Below are 14,461 nucleotides of genomic sequence, written 5' to 3' on the forward strand. Positions count from 1 at the left end.
CCTGGAAGATGAGCACTCAAAAGAAGATAAAATGTAGGGGTTTAAAATTTTTGTCCTCATTTTGGAGGCTCTAATCAGAGCAAACACTCTGCTTTCTGTTGCTTTAATTTTCTACTATTTGTGATTAAAGGCCCGATGGGAATATGCTTCATTAAACCCATCCTCACATGAGAATTAGATAAATCTTTACCGAGTGATATCAGACTTTTCTGTCAGGGTTGGGGGGGGGGTGCTGCCTTAGAAAAAATCCTGCACTGTTTCTTTCCTGCACATCTCTCTCTCCTCCTCTCTCTCCTCCTTCCCTCTTATTCGCTGCATTATCACAAGAGCACACAGCTTAGGAAGACTAATGACTTGTTTGGTGTGCTTAATTTAATATTAGACGCTTAAAGGACTTTGTTTTTTGGGGGGGGAGACGGGGTGGGGGCGAATAAAGCCGAATGCACCGGCGATCACGTGTGTTGTGAGGCAGATTTGCGCGACCGCCTCCATTTCCCAGGTGAGAAAAACAAAAAAAAAAACAAACACCGGGCTTCGCTGTGACAGCTGAGCCTGCAGAGGATGGAGGAGCTTCTCCTCTGATCGTCAAGCAGACTGTGGTTATATATCGGAGACGCATTCAGATTCCCACGGAGATGTGTCAGGCTCAGAGAGTGGGGCTGTCTTAAAGTCCCGGTGCTCCCTTCGGCTTTGGGTATTGATCTAGTGAGTGAGACACTAGATTATCCATTCTTATGGGCTGCATTGATCGCCACTGATTGTGTTTGTGAGCCAGGGCGTTTTGGTCAAATTCAGCCATCGACAACCAATATCACTATCATGCCACTTTATTTTTAAGACCAGTTATCCAAAAACCCGTTGTCATGGTATGCATCTCCTTCACCACCTTCAAGGAGTGCGCCTCTATTCTCCTTCACCTCCTCTTTAACTTCAAATCATCCATGCATTTTTATTTTTTTTTTGATAGCAGATGCAGAGCACAGTGATCACCCAGATTTTTAAGGGATTAGATGTGAGTTGCAAATCCTATTACACTCAAACCCAGTAAGTGAGCTGGGGGCGCATCCAGCTTGGGCTGGCCCATAATCTCACCGCTCCGGCTCTAATTATCTCAGTAGATTAGATCCATATACCATTAGATCCTGTTACATAGATGAGACCGTTAGATTAGTTGACATGATCTAGAATCCCATCCGAGACAGGCGACAAGCTGTGCATCATCAGCCGGCGTTCAGAGCCGTCTGTCTCAGACGAGTTATCGGTGAGACGTCGGATGCGTTGTCGATGTAAGAGAAATGTGAAAGGGGCGTCGGTGTTGTGGCCTTCCTCTCGCTTGGTCTGCTTTTATGTGACATGGTAGAAGCAGCATAGAGCGGGTGTTTCCTTCTCGGGCTGGAAAAGCCCTTCTCCTCTTCCAGAATCATCCAAAGTGGGTCAGGCAGGGCAGGGCTGACAGCAGTCTACAAGTGCTGCTGCAGCTGTGCCTGTGCCTGTGTGTGTGTGTCCTTATAGTCCATGCTCTGCACTGTGCTAAACATGCGTCTCTGCTGCACACACACACACACACACAGAGGGATGACACAACAGAAAATAAGAGAGAAAAGAACCACAGCCTTTCTGTGAGTGTTCAGTTGTTCAGTGTGGAGAGGACTCCTGCTGCAGAACAACTCGATTTGAGATCTTATGGTTCTGATGCTTGTTATTTTCCAAGGAAACCCCCTGCTGCTGCCAAACCACCACTCCGTTTCCCTAGAAACAAAGAAGTGGCATGTAGAAACATGCAGCGTTTCTGTTGTAAAAGCCACGAGTAGCGCGACCGGGGGAAGTCCAAGCAGAGCAGAGGCTGGCCACTCCGTCTGTGATAGGCAGCGTTGTTTCACCGTTTGAGGAGAGTGTTCAGAGAGGAAAACAGACGAGAAGTCAAAGACCTTCTTGACTTAGGGAACGCCGCAGAGACATTTTCAAAGCAGCTCTGGGTTTTATGGACCATATCAAGCTTCTCTGACAGAACTGAAAACACTGTGTCATTCTAAACGCGCTGAACCGTCCCTTTATATTTCCTTCAATTCAAATATTCCTCCACTACTTATGATTTTTAACCTGCTCCGCTTCCCTACCAAGTACTTCATAAATATGCTCAAAATCGGCAAGAGTCTCAGTGGTGTGAAAATTTACAGATAATAAATGATTTTTGGTCCGTGGGAGAATAAATTACCATAAATCCATCTATTGACCACGAGTAAGTTTGACCTTCAACCTGCGTCGCATCAATGCCTTGCCACAATTACGAAACCCATTATGTCACTCTAATGCATGCGCCAGCATGCGTGAATGTCTGATGTTAAACCGTCAGTCATAAATAATGCACTAGGTGTTTGAAGACTTGATTGAATCCAACTCATATTCACCCAGACACCTCGGGAAAAGCATTAGACGTCGACTGTCATATATTATTGAGGCACATTTCACACATTTTCCTCAGCTTTTGTCGTTTCCCTTATCGGTCTCGTTCAATTTTGACAAATTAGCTCAAATTCTGCAGATTTTTTCGGCTCGCTCTGGCCGCCGCTCGGAAGCGCCCGACGATCGAAGCTGGAGGGGAAATCTGTGTGTGAGATACACCGGCATGCTCTCCCCCAGAGAACGCGGCCTGCGTCGCTTGATTTATGGCATGATGGAGGAGCCAAGTTCGCCGCGCACACACAAGAAAGCGTTCACCGGCCACCAGCTACACGGTTTTAATTATTACAGATTGCTCCCCGCTGATCTGTCCTCGGAATCAATCCTCATTCACCCGCAATGTTTAAATGCTGGTCAAAGTCATTAATCGATCACAGGTTTGCCAACTATGTGCATCTGCAACGAAAGTATTCGCTCAGGGGAATCGCGCACTCATTAAAACTGCGTGTGCAGTGAAGAACTGAAGCTGTTTTGAGAGCAAATGGAGCCCAGTATTAGTGTGGTGAACCCAATAAAGTTAACTTGTCTGGATGTATGAAGTGCTGAAACACGTGCTTGTTCTCAATGTACGAGAGACCCAGCTATTCCCATAGTTACTAGATTATAGGGCATGTTGGTGTGGTGTGGTCTTATTTTCCGATTGCTGAGTACTCATGTGTTTCAAACCACAGCAATGCCCTTTGCAGTGGCACTGACGAACATAATGAAAAGAGATCTGTCGAGAGGGATACATACAAAGACAACAGCGCATTTGCATTTTTTGTTTTTCCTGCTGTGATGGCTTCACAATGGCCTGAGATGCTTGTCTTTGATGGAACACAGATAAACTGTCTGACATATGAAGTAAAGAGGCGAGGGAACATTTAGTAGATTGACGATTTAGAGCAGAAACAGTGTTTCTCCAGAGAGAAATACAGTTCACATGCACTGCCGGCTTATTAAATTGGATTATTTCAGTTTGCCTTTCTTTTGGCTGTTACATACTCCGCAAGAAGCGAGAAGTTTGTTCTCCTTCCTAGGGCTGCGAGAACAAATTGAAGTCATTTTGTTCTAGTTTGGGAGTTGTCAGCTGGGCAGAACTTTTTTCTCAGGTGGTGTCCGGTTACTATTCTGTGATTGGTCAGAAATTGGAAGTGGGTGCGGTTAATGCGGAAAAGCAGAAATGCTAGCAGCCGCTCTGTGAGCTCCCAGATGCTAATATTCGCTGTGTGACTGCTAATTCTCCAGAGAGAAATACAGTTGACATGCACTGCTAGCTTATTAAAATGTATTATTTCAGTTTGTCTTTCCTTTGGCTGTTACATACTAGAAGTTTATTCTCGTTCCTAGGGCTTCGAGAACAAATTGACGTAATTTTGTTCTCGCAGCCCTGTTCAGGAGTTGTCGCTTCTTGTTCTCGACACACCAACCGGGCTGAACTTTTTTTCTCGTGTGGTGTCCGGTTACTATTCTGTGATTGGTTATAAATTGGAAGTGGGCGTGGTTAATGCGGAAATGCTAGCGGCCGCTCTGTGAGCTCCCAGATGCTAATATTCGCTGGGACCGCTAATCTCTCCTGGGTAGAGATCAGCATACTGTGTGTGGGTGCATGTTGGATTAACAGCGTGATCCGACGGAAACAGTCATCAAAACAACTGGACATCCAAAAATAATAAGAAAAGTGCCGCCGTCTCCCGCCTCTCCCACAATGCTTAGGGCGTGTGACGTGCGCCGCGGTGGGAGGGGCCTATGAGGACTTCCCCGCCTGAGTTTCTAGCTTGAAGTATAAATTACTTGGCCAAAACGAACTTTTTTCTGGTTCTGCAGCCCTATGAGCAAGAACAGATTCCTCACTTCTTGTGGAGTATGTAACCAGCTTTACAGCTTCTACATGTGACTTTATTTTTTTGTCTTATTGATGTAAAGCCACAGATTGAACCACCACATAAACTGGCTCATTTCTAATCGTTCAAATCAAATATTTGTATGTTCGGCCTTTTCTTCTTCTTTTATTTACATTTTCAGACATCTTGAGCTCAGAGGAGCACAAAAAAGATTAATTAGAATAAAAAAATAATCTGCTAACAAATCAAATAATGAGATGGTTAATGAGATATTCATTTGAATTTGTGTTGTTCTGCGTCAAACTTTTCACATTTTCTACCCAGAAGCCTGACTGATCATGAGATCACATTTGTGTTTTATTTCACCGGCAGAAACAGGTTGCCACACTAAAGGTTAACAGAGATGGGAATATTAAAAGAGTCATAAAAGGATCCCGGTGAACATTAAACAGAAAACAGAGACATCTGCCTCTGCTTGAATCGCTGCCACTGAATTCTGTCTGCGCTTTGTGTTCTTGTAAACCAGAGGAGTACTGTCACAGCCCTGTCAGCCTGCATCATACACAGCGGAGCCGCTCTTGACAGTCACATTCTGCTTTAGCCACCTTTTCATTGTTCTGGTGAAGCAACAAAGCAGCACAGTTGAATGGCGTAGCGGCATACTCCAGCAGAGAGGCATTTTCTCCTCCTTCCAGGCGGCAGAGAAAGGTCTCAGAGCTGCCTAATGCCATCACCCGACAGAACCATTTCAGAAGAGAGTGCCCTGAGCTGCACACCAATAAGGAAAAAAAAAAAAGCCTGACTGCCCTCAGCAAGACCTCTTGAGTTGTCCTCTGTGGCCACGCTCTCTCCTCCCCCACACACACAAATACGCAGTAGCTCGCAAGGAGAATGGTTTAGGCTCAGGTGAAGTCGATCGTTCACCTCCCCGGGGCTTTCTTAGAATGAAATCTACTGCAATGGCTGTCTGTACGATAAGTCTAACGCTGATAGTATATGACCCACAGACACACACACAGATAAAGAAATACCATCGCACAGCTTGAATGCAAGCAATACTTTTCCGGAGACATCCCAACGCGCACCCACACCAAGTTTTATTAAAATGTGTCCTTTTCACTTTCATTCTGCTTTACCTTTTCGCTTTTCTTCATGTTATTACAAAAACCCCACAAAATGCCAACTATATTACAGCACGATCCGCTGAGCTGCAGTGGCTCTGGGCAATTTAACCGAAGCGGTGATTTATTTACAGTAGATATGCGGCTAATTCCCCCCTGTTGGGTCAGCTAGACGGGACGGAGCGGCACAGACACTCTCACATCCTGCACACAGAGGACCCAGAGAGGGTGCTGTTGGGTTCATTATGGGAGTCAGGCAACCACAGATTAATTCTGCTGCCTATAATTGGATGGCCTATCTCTCAGCAGGATGGGGCTTATGTGCCCGGAAAGTTGGCTCTGGGATTTGCTTGTGAAAAAAAAAAACAAAAAAAAAAACACACACAGGAGTCACAAAAGTTCTACACTGTGTTTCATGATGTTTTGCAGTTAAGACGCTCGGGAAGCAAATTACTGCACGGTGCCCTGCGTTATACTTAAGCAAATAGCTGTTTGTTGAAGTTTATTTTTTCGTCTGCTGTATAAATCCTAATTATTCTTCCTGTTTTGTTTTTTTCTCTCCTGCAGATCCCCAGCTCAAGGGTATAGTGACCAGGTTATATTGCAGGCAGGGATACTACTTGCAGATGAACCCCGATGGCTCTCTTGATGGGACCAAGGATGACAGCAGTAATTCCTGTGAGTACATTGGCGGCATTTGAGATGAGACAGTTAATAGGTGCCTTGACAAATTTGAAGAACTGCAAACGGAGCTCCGGGTGAACTCAGTTTTCAAATTGACAGCTGAAATAAATATATTTACAGCCTGGAACAAAAATCAGATTTGGTCACTATTGCTAATTTCGCCATTCATGGTAAAGTTTTATATTACTTGCACGTTTAAATTACATCAGAGCTTAAAGTTATGCGTGGTTTAGATGGCGATGACCAGGGATCCTATAAGTGATGTCGTGGAAGCTCCATCCATCTTTATATACCTTCAATGGTTACAACAGTTGGAGAGGTTTTGTGCTGCGCTTCTTTCCGCTTCTATCCAAGCACGAACCCTCCAGACATCTTCCTCTAACCCTCAGGCCAAAGCATCCTCTCATTCTTTTTAGCCCCTGGAGGAAAAAAAGAAAAAAGTCTTCTAACAATGCAGATTGTTCGGGGGGGATCGCGCAGATTTGTCATCTTCTCCGAGAAGGGGGAAAGTGGATCAGGAAACAGTAGGCTTAACAGGGAGAAAAAGGTATTATTAGCTTGTTCTGGCACGGCTCCTCCAGCGCTCCGGGCTAGGTGGTTAATTTGATTCCAGTGCTTGGTGCTAACGCTAGCCTGACACTTCACATTGTGTCTCTTGCTCCTGTCAGCATGAGGGGATGTGGCACATGTCAAGTCTGATTGGCTGAAGGGACTTACTGAAAGAGAAAGTATAACAGATAGCATGTAGCATGTCAATACACCTCCAAAATCAAGCCACCAAAAGCAAATGTTCCCACCTTTAGCTCTCTCTCAGACTTTCTCCAAACGTGCTAATAACAATCACTTCCAGAGTCGACAAAGGTCATCATGTGCATTTGAGTCTCCCATAAACACAGGCTTAATGTCACAGCCACTTCAGTCCTGTTGTTTCTCACCAGTACAAACAATAGCCATTAACTGCCGAGCCAAAGGAGTCTGCCACAACAAAGGTGCTACTTAATCTGCCACTCACCAGCACTGGCCCCAATTACAGCCGCTTCTCAGGTGCTGCTGGGCGGCCAAGGCTATGCTAGGCTAGTCACGTCCGCCTGCCGCGCAGTGATCCATCTTCAGAGATTACATAAAAGCATCTATCTGTTTTATTATTTTACATACTTAGTGAATCATTAACGATCAGCTGCTTGAATTTTTTGGTGATATTTCTGATTTCTGTTTGTGCATTTTCCAGCTTTGTTCAACCTTATTCCTGTTGGCCTCAGAGTTGTCGCCATTCAGTCCGTGAAGACAGGGTTATACATCGCCATGAACGGAGAGGGCCATCTGTACACCTCGGTAAGCGGGCTATTCACTTCTACTATCTGTTATTCTATCGCGCTTAAAATAAGAGTATAGTTCACCAAAAAGATAACAAAGCATTAAGCCAATGTCTTTATATTCATGCTACATGAGTGAATTTTAATTTTACAAAGATGTGGATCTAGACACGTATGGAATCATCCATTTTCATGTCAAGCGAGACTCTCCATTTCCAATACCTGGCTCTGACAAATATTTACCACATTCCCAACAGGATAATTGCATTTCAGCGGAGGTTAGAGATCCCATCAAGCAGGGATTTCTTTTCATCATGCGACAACAAATTTACATTAGATGAATTTATTCAGGGAGGGCAGATAATTTGCTCTCTCACATTGGATCTGCCTTCATTATTCTCTATTGCAAAGTATGTTGAAAAGCTGAATTATATGCATGCATTCATAGTGAATGCTCTTATGTACATTATCTTTAGCACAATGCAAGCCACCGCTACAGTACTTTTGACCCGACTTTGGACATCCGAGGAGAGGCCATTCTTTTTCACTACGGTCCCTTCCACCGTTATTGACCACCTCTTTTCAAAATAAACTAGCCTTCGGCAGGCCAGACAGCCGAGGGAGCGATAAGACCTCACCCAGCACAGCTAGCGCTTCTGGTCTGACTCCCCCACTCTGTCCTCTCCCACTCATTCAAATCAATCAGCTGGAAGAACATTGGGAGTAGTGCCCCTCTCCCAGACAGGAGTATCCATCAGAGCCGCTGCCCATTCTTCCCTCTGCTGTCGTCATGTCCCTAATCCTCAGAGCACACACAAGGAATTGACATCTCATTCCTCTTTCATTACCTTAGAGGAGATGCTTCTCGTACTGTACCACACGCTAGTATTCCTATGGCATTCTCTAATGCTTAATCACTGCTCGACTTAAGCCAGGAAATGAAATTCATTTGAAGGGAATTGACCTAGAATCCTGTGGATTTTGTTGTGGAATTGCACAGTGGGGATTATGAATTAATGTATAGTAACTATGGGGGCACCGTACTGCAAAATGCACACGAAGAAATAATTGTGCAATTCGTTGGACAAGGCAGGTTGAAGGCAACCACTCCACACACAGACACGTTTGATTGCAGAAATGTTCCCACTTCAAAATATGTTAAATGTTACGCCCAAATCGGGATGTAGATGTAATTTTTTGAATGCAATCATGTTTATTCGACCTTTATTTCTTACTTTTAAATGGGTTCCTTGTGAAAACAGGGTATTAAAAGACACGCTAATGTTTGGACAGGCTTCAGTAACATTGTGAGCCCAAGATATTATTTATATATGCATATATACAATATAGGAAATCTTTTTGTGTGCTTCATTTCTTTCCTTACATAATTATTAAACATTTTACACTGTGCATTAATAGTCCCAGTTCTAGAAATCGCTCTACTGACATCTCAAATAATTTTACACTTCACTGTTTGCACAATAAAAAAAAATAGCATATCCACTTCACAATTAGTAACTGATTTTCAAAAAAACTAGCATAGAGCTAGGGAACATTGTGTGTTCATCCCAGTGCATGCTGTCGCCCCCTCTGTCATCCATACTGTTAGTAGGACGAGCCTCGTCTGTGTTTGACATATGGTCTTGTGATTTTCTATGCTATGCCACTTGTCATATTGAATAATTCATGAAATGTTTTTGATCGCTGTTGGCTCGGCGTCTCGAGGCAATTGAAAATTGTTGCCACAGCGTTGACGGCCAGACCTGCGTAATAGTTGATAAATGCTGCTAATTGGCATTCAAGCCACCCCCCATCTCCCCTCCCCTCAACCGCCACCCCCTCCCCACCCCTTCTGCAGGCTGTGATTACGTTACATCAGAGGTTTTGATCATCAAGTGTTTCTTGTTATTTTGTCCACTAGCCTCTTGACATGTTCAGTCCAGGCAGAAGTGCTGTGAAGTGGGTCTGCCCGGTCGGATCACTGTGTTCCTTCCTTCAGCAGACTCTCTTCACACAGCCTCCCGAGCTCCATTTGCAGCTTATTTCTGTGATAATGGAGGTTCTGATCAGACCTCAACTATCCAACCGCCCACTCAAAAGGTCTCTTTTTGCTCCTTAGTGTGCGATTTGCTCCGGTAATGGCAGCCCTGCGAGATGTTCTTCGTCCTCCTCCATTCTCCACCACCCCCGTATTTCCTCCTCCTCCTCCTCTATTCTCCTCTGTAAGCAAAGTACAACCATTGCTCCCATTATCGCTCGGTTCCCTCTCAAGCGACAATCTGACAGTTGACCTTTTCTGCCTATTAGAGGTGTTTGATTTTAGTGCACTCGCATTTTCAGAAACTACTTTGAAGGTTATATTAATGGATAAACACATGCTGATTTGTGATCTGCACAGCAAAGAAGGAAAATCAAATAAAAACATGTTGTTTTTATCGGGAAAAAGTATCCTCTATCCCTCTAGCCTAGTTTCCCTAAAGCTATGTCGGTTCATAAATCAGAATTCGCTTGGTCAGTAGCATTCTTTCTCAATATAAAATACATTACCGGGGCTTTTTACTATCATGATGTTCTTTGATAATGAGTGACACTCGAGGTAAATCAAAAGGAGACTTCCACTTCTTTCAGAAAATAGATGGAAAGCCCATTCAAGGCCTCTGGTGGTGCATCATATTCTTTTGTGCGAGGCACCCAAGGCGCAGTGTGCAGCTCAAATGACAGAGATAGCATCAAAGTGACTGTGCGGCTCGGCACAAAGGACACACCGCGGAATAAAGGAGAGTTCAATCATCTCACCCCTTTTCAATCTGCTCCTTTTGTATCCGAGCCAATAAACTCGTGGCTAATTTCTCTTCCAGACTGCTCCTCGGATCGGGCGTTTCTTCTGAAATCTAATAAGAGGCGAACACTTCTCCCAGCGTGTTGGAGCAGAAACATGACTCGTGAAAAATGTCTCCAGATAACTGTTATAGAACTCTTAAAGCAAAAATTGACAAATTCAAATTAGATAAAGCATAAAAACCTTAATTATTCTGCAGGGACTACAATATTAATCCCCTTAAAGCAAATAAGGAAGTGTAGTTTTGTTACACATGATGAAATTGTGCTATGAGAGAATGCAACTCCCCAGTGCTGGTTTTGTTGTCGTTTTTCTGTGCTGCTAATACAGTCTCTTACCATCTCTCAAGTGTAAAGGTTCGGCATTTCATGCTTGGCTGATTTTCTTTAGAACCAGTTCCCCATTCCCTCACTTCACTGGAGTCTCTCACTGCAGGCTTTCTTTATCAGGAGCCTGCACTTGTTAGTTGCTACCTTTCATGATTGTCAAATTGACTTGCCACATCACTTGAGTGGTCCTTTTAGAAATGGAATCCTTGAGAAGACCAATCTGTAGCGGTGCACTGCAGTGCAGTGGCTTTAGCTTCACTTGTTAAAGGCTGCATCATCAGCTACGTGAACAGAGAAGACCGGGGGCATCTGTTTCCCCCGTAGTGCCCATTTCAGAGTGCATGAAAGCTCCAAGGAGCTCGACGTGAGGGCTCCTTCACTTTGCATCAATATGAAAATGGAAGTGCATGGCAGTTGTGTGTGGGGAAAAATACAGAGGCCCGGCTTGCTCAGGAGTCAGCGGTGTGAAACCAAGTGAGTCTTTCGAGAACGATCAAGCCAGGAGTCCCCCGGGTTCGGGTATTTGATATTTTCTTACCAACATTCTTATTCATATTCCAGCCTCCGAGGCCATTTTTAAAAATGCTTCTCTCAAACATTTTTACATACAGTATTAAGGCCTCCCTTCTTCTGGTGTCTTGCAATGACATGACATTTCACAGGATTTTCTTCACATTAAAACATTTCAGTGTGAGATCACAAAAGATTAGGATTATTTATTTTATATGACCCTTATTTAAGCAGGTAAAATCCCAAGAGAGATAAAAAATAATAATAATCACCTGCAAACAATTAGCGAAAGAAACACAATTAAACTATGTCAAATTTGTGTCTCGATTTGCTAGCTATAGCAAGATGCTACGACAAATGTTTTAAGGTTTAAGGTTTTTTTTTACAAGCTGGACCTTATTTCTGGCATAAAATACGATCGTTCACTCACCCGTATAACTCTAGTGTCATTTGGAGTCATTCAGACGATATTTAGATCCAGTGGAGCGCCGCGTATGCGTATGAGTTAGCTGTTATCATCATCGGGGTCTATAGATTGACCTGTAGATTGCTCGTTGAAAGGAGGATGCGGAGGCAGAGAAATGAATAGCAGGCTAAAGAACAACAAACCGCTGCACATCCACAAATAGATAACAGGTAACTCCGGACTCAACGGGGATTAGCACTAGCGTATCATAACAAAATATTGGTGAAATGAACGAGTTTCGCGGCAGATAATGCGTTATTCAGAGGCTGTGTTTCGGTGCCCCAGTCACTCCCACTATATGGATATACGCAGCACTCCACTGGATCTAAATATCGTCTCCAAATGACACCAAAGTTATATGGGTGAGTAACTGATCGTATTTTATGCCAGAAATAAGGTCCAGGTTGTAAAAAATGGTTCGGAAAAAATCAGCAGAAAAAATGAATGTGGCACAACTGAAGCTACGTATTTACCAGCATGTCTATGTAGGAGTTTGTGAGTATTTAGGTTACGTACTTCATCATCAGTCAACAGATGGCTTAGTGTGAACGTTTTTACTGGAGGTGCCATGAAGGAGAATGACCTCTGTCACAGTTCTATTGAGGTTTTACCACTAGCTAAACAATGAAGGTGGCAGGTTAGTGGGATCCCAGGTTGTTCTATTGCAAATAATATTCTCATTTTTGAAAAATACCTCAAAATATATGCAATTAATTAAACTACAGCTATTTCATTAATGAAATCTGCTATTACACTATGCTGCCATGAATAGTGACACAATGGGATCTAGTTTGAAGGCGTCTGACACATGTTATCTTATAACAAGTAGTGGAAATTCTGCCAATATCATTTACCTTTAAACATCATTATTGTCATAAAAGTTCCTGTAGTGTCTTTTGGACAAACTTAAAGCCACCGCAGTCTTACAGCGAAGACTATAATAAGGGTGCTGACCGTAATATTTTCATATTCCCACAGATCTCTGGTACCTATAGTAATAACTCAGATGATTTTGCCTCTGGAGGAGTGTCAAGCTCAGAGCCGAGGTTGGGGTAGCCTCATTATTTCCAAAGTGTTGCACTCTCCCACCTTTAATGCAGTGTCAGTGTCAGGAAGGGAAGCAGTCATAAGGTGCTGGAGGGAGAGCAGCTTCATGCATTAATGAACAACAAGGTTGGAGGTAGGCGTCAAAGCTGAACCGGTGAACTGCTGGCCGGGGCCAAGGCGAGATAAGAATAGAGCAACCGGTCCTTCAGCCATTTAATATCACTGTTGTTATTAATGACTCTGTGCTCTCGGGCTTGTTAGAAGATTGTACAGAATATCTTCTTTCTTTGCAGAATCACGTCCGTTCAGAGTGCTCGGTGGAGCCGTAACTTGCATCGCAGCAGTGGTTTCCCATTGCAGGAAAAAACCTCACGGTGTGTTTTTCCTTCACCTGTGGGGCTAATTCCTCTCCGGAAAATAAATCATAAATACACAACGCAGCCGATTTGTCCTTCATCTCTTTCCAGGTCAACAGCTTATGGTCTATTAATGTCCCATCTCCCCCTCTACCACTCTGTCGCTCCCCTGTTTATTTAAAGCAATTAAGAGCGAACAAGTGCAGCTGTTTTCTGAATCACTGGTTTACATGACATGTATTTATGAACTCGTGAGATCCCTGCTTTGTACCGTGCACTGTTCGGAGCAAAGAGCTAGAAGTCGTGCTTGCGTTTACCGCATTACTATCATTGGCTCTTTCATTAGCTTCTTGGCTACGAGCTAGTTACAATAACACTCAATCATACTTTATGACCTAACTCTTTTCATAATTACGTTGCTGATTATCTCACGCCAGGACATTCGCTAATGCACTTCCTCCCGTCATCCCACCCTCATCTCTATGTGTTGCTGTGTGAGTTAACTGAGATTGATTCTGACAGAAGAACCTTTCTTGCTCTTCCTATTCTTAAAGCGGTCGCTCGAACGGCAGAGCCTCCTCTTTCAAATCTAAATGGCTCATTCCTTACGTATTAGCGGCTAGATTAACATGGACAATAGCTCTTTAACCTGATTGAAATCATTCTCTTATTCGAGAGTCCAATTGAACTGTTTACATGGCTGCTAAATCAAATTATCCAGTCGAGCTGGATATATTTTTGACATGTGCAAAGTGGTTATGCCACGCTGTGGAGCATCGCTTGAAAAGAAGAAAAATTCCCAATGGCGCCGCTCACATCGATTCAAAGACTTGTTTTAACAACTCGTTCAGCTTGTTATTTTTTCCTGATACATACTGTGGGTGTCTAACTTCCGCACAACTTTTCTTCCATGTGTACTGTGGGAGAGTTTTGCATAAACTGTGTACCGTGAAGAACTTGGTGCTCAAAAGAAACCTGCTCACAGCTGATTTCTTGTATAGTTATTAAGAGCTGTTGTTGCTAACTCATCACTGACTCATCTGCAAATCAATTTTCTTCCTCTTTTATGTTTTTTTTTTGTCTTGTGCTTTGAGTTTGAGTTGCTTCCTCTACTAACCAGTTTTGCATAATACACTGACTGCTCTTTGCAAGCCTGAGCTCCCCAGACGTTCCCTTGTTCTGCATGCCCAAATTTTTATCTGCTTCCTAATAGAAGCATGTTCCCGCTGTATTTCTCCTCCCACGGCAGGCTGACTTCCAACCACGATGGCCATTAGCCAACTATCGATCTGTCAGATGGAGCTTAACCAGAATCTCCCTTATCCATCTGGGATAATCCTTACATCTCCGTTAATATACAGCGGACAAAAAAAACAACAACACACAAACAACGGTACGGATGCTGCAGGGAAAAAAGCTCTGAAGTGTGTGCGGCGGCTGTCAAATAATGAGAAAGCAGGAGACAAAATCGACTGGTCGGGAGGGGTTGGGAGGCAAAAGGGGAGAGGGAACT

General features: G+C 43.6%; 1 protein-coding gene across 2 annotated transcripts in view; it reads left to right on the forward strand.

Annotated features, from left to right (window-relative positions):
- The window catches only part of fgf14 (fibroblast growth factor 14), a 99,739-nt gene that overhangs the window by 67,151 nt on the left and 18,127 nt on the right, over window positions 1–14,461 (forward strand). For both annotated transcript variants that reach the window (XM_084545105.1, XM_084545106.1), the window contains exons 2-3: window positions 5,972–6,082; window positions 7,317–7,420. In XM_084545105.1, coding sequence (XP_084401231.1) covers window positions 5,972–6,082; window positions 7,317–7,420 — 215 coding nt within the window. The remainder of the gene's footprint in view (window positions 1–5,971; window positions 6,083–7,316; window positions 7,421–14,461) is intronic.

This window comes from Chelon labrosus (genome assembly GCF_963514085.1).
Source record: "Chelon labrosus genome assembly, chromosome: 5".
Taxonomy (NCBI): Eukaryota; Metazoa; Chordata; class Actinopteri; order Mugiliformes; family Mugilidae; genus Chelon; species Chelon labrosus.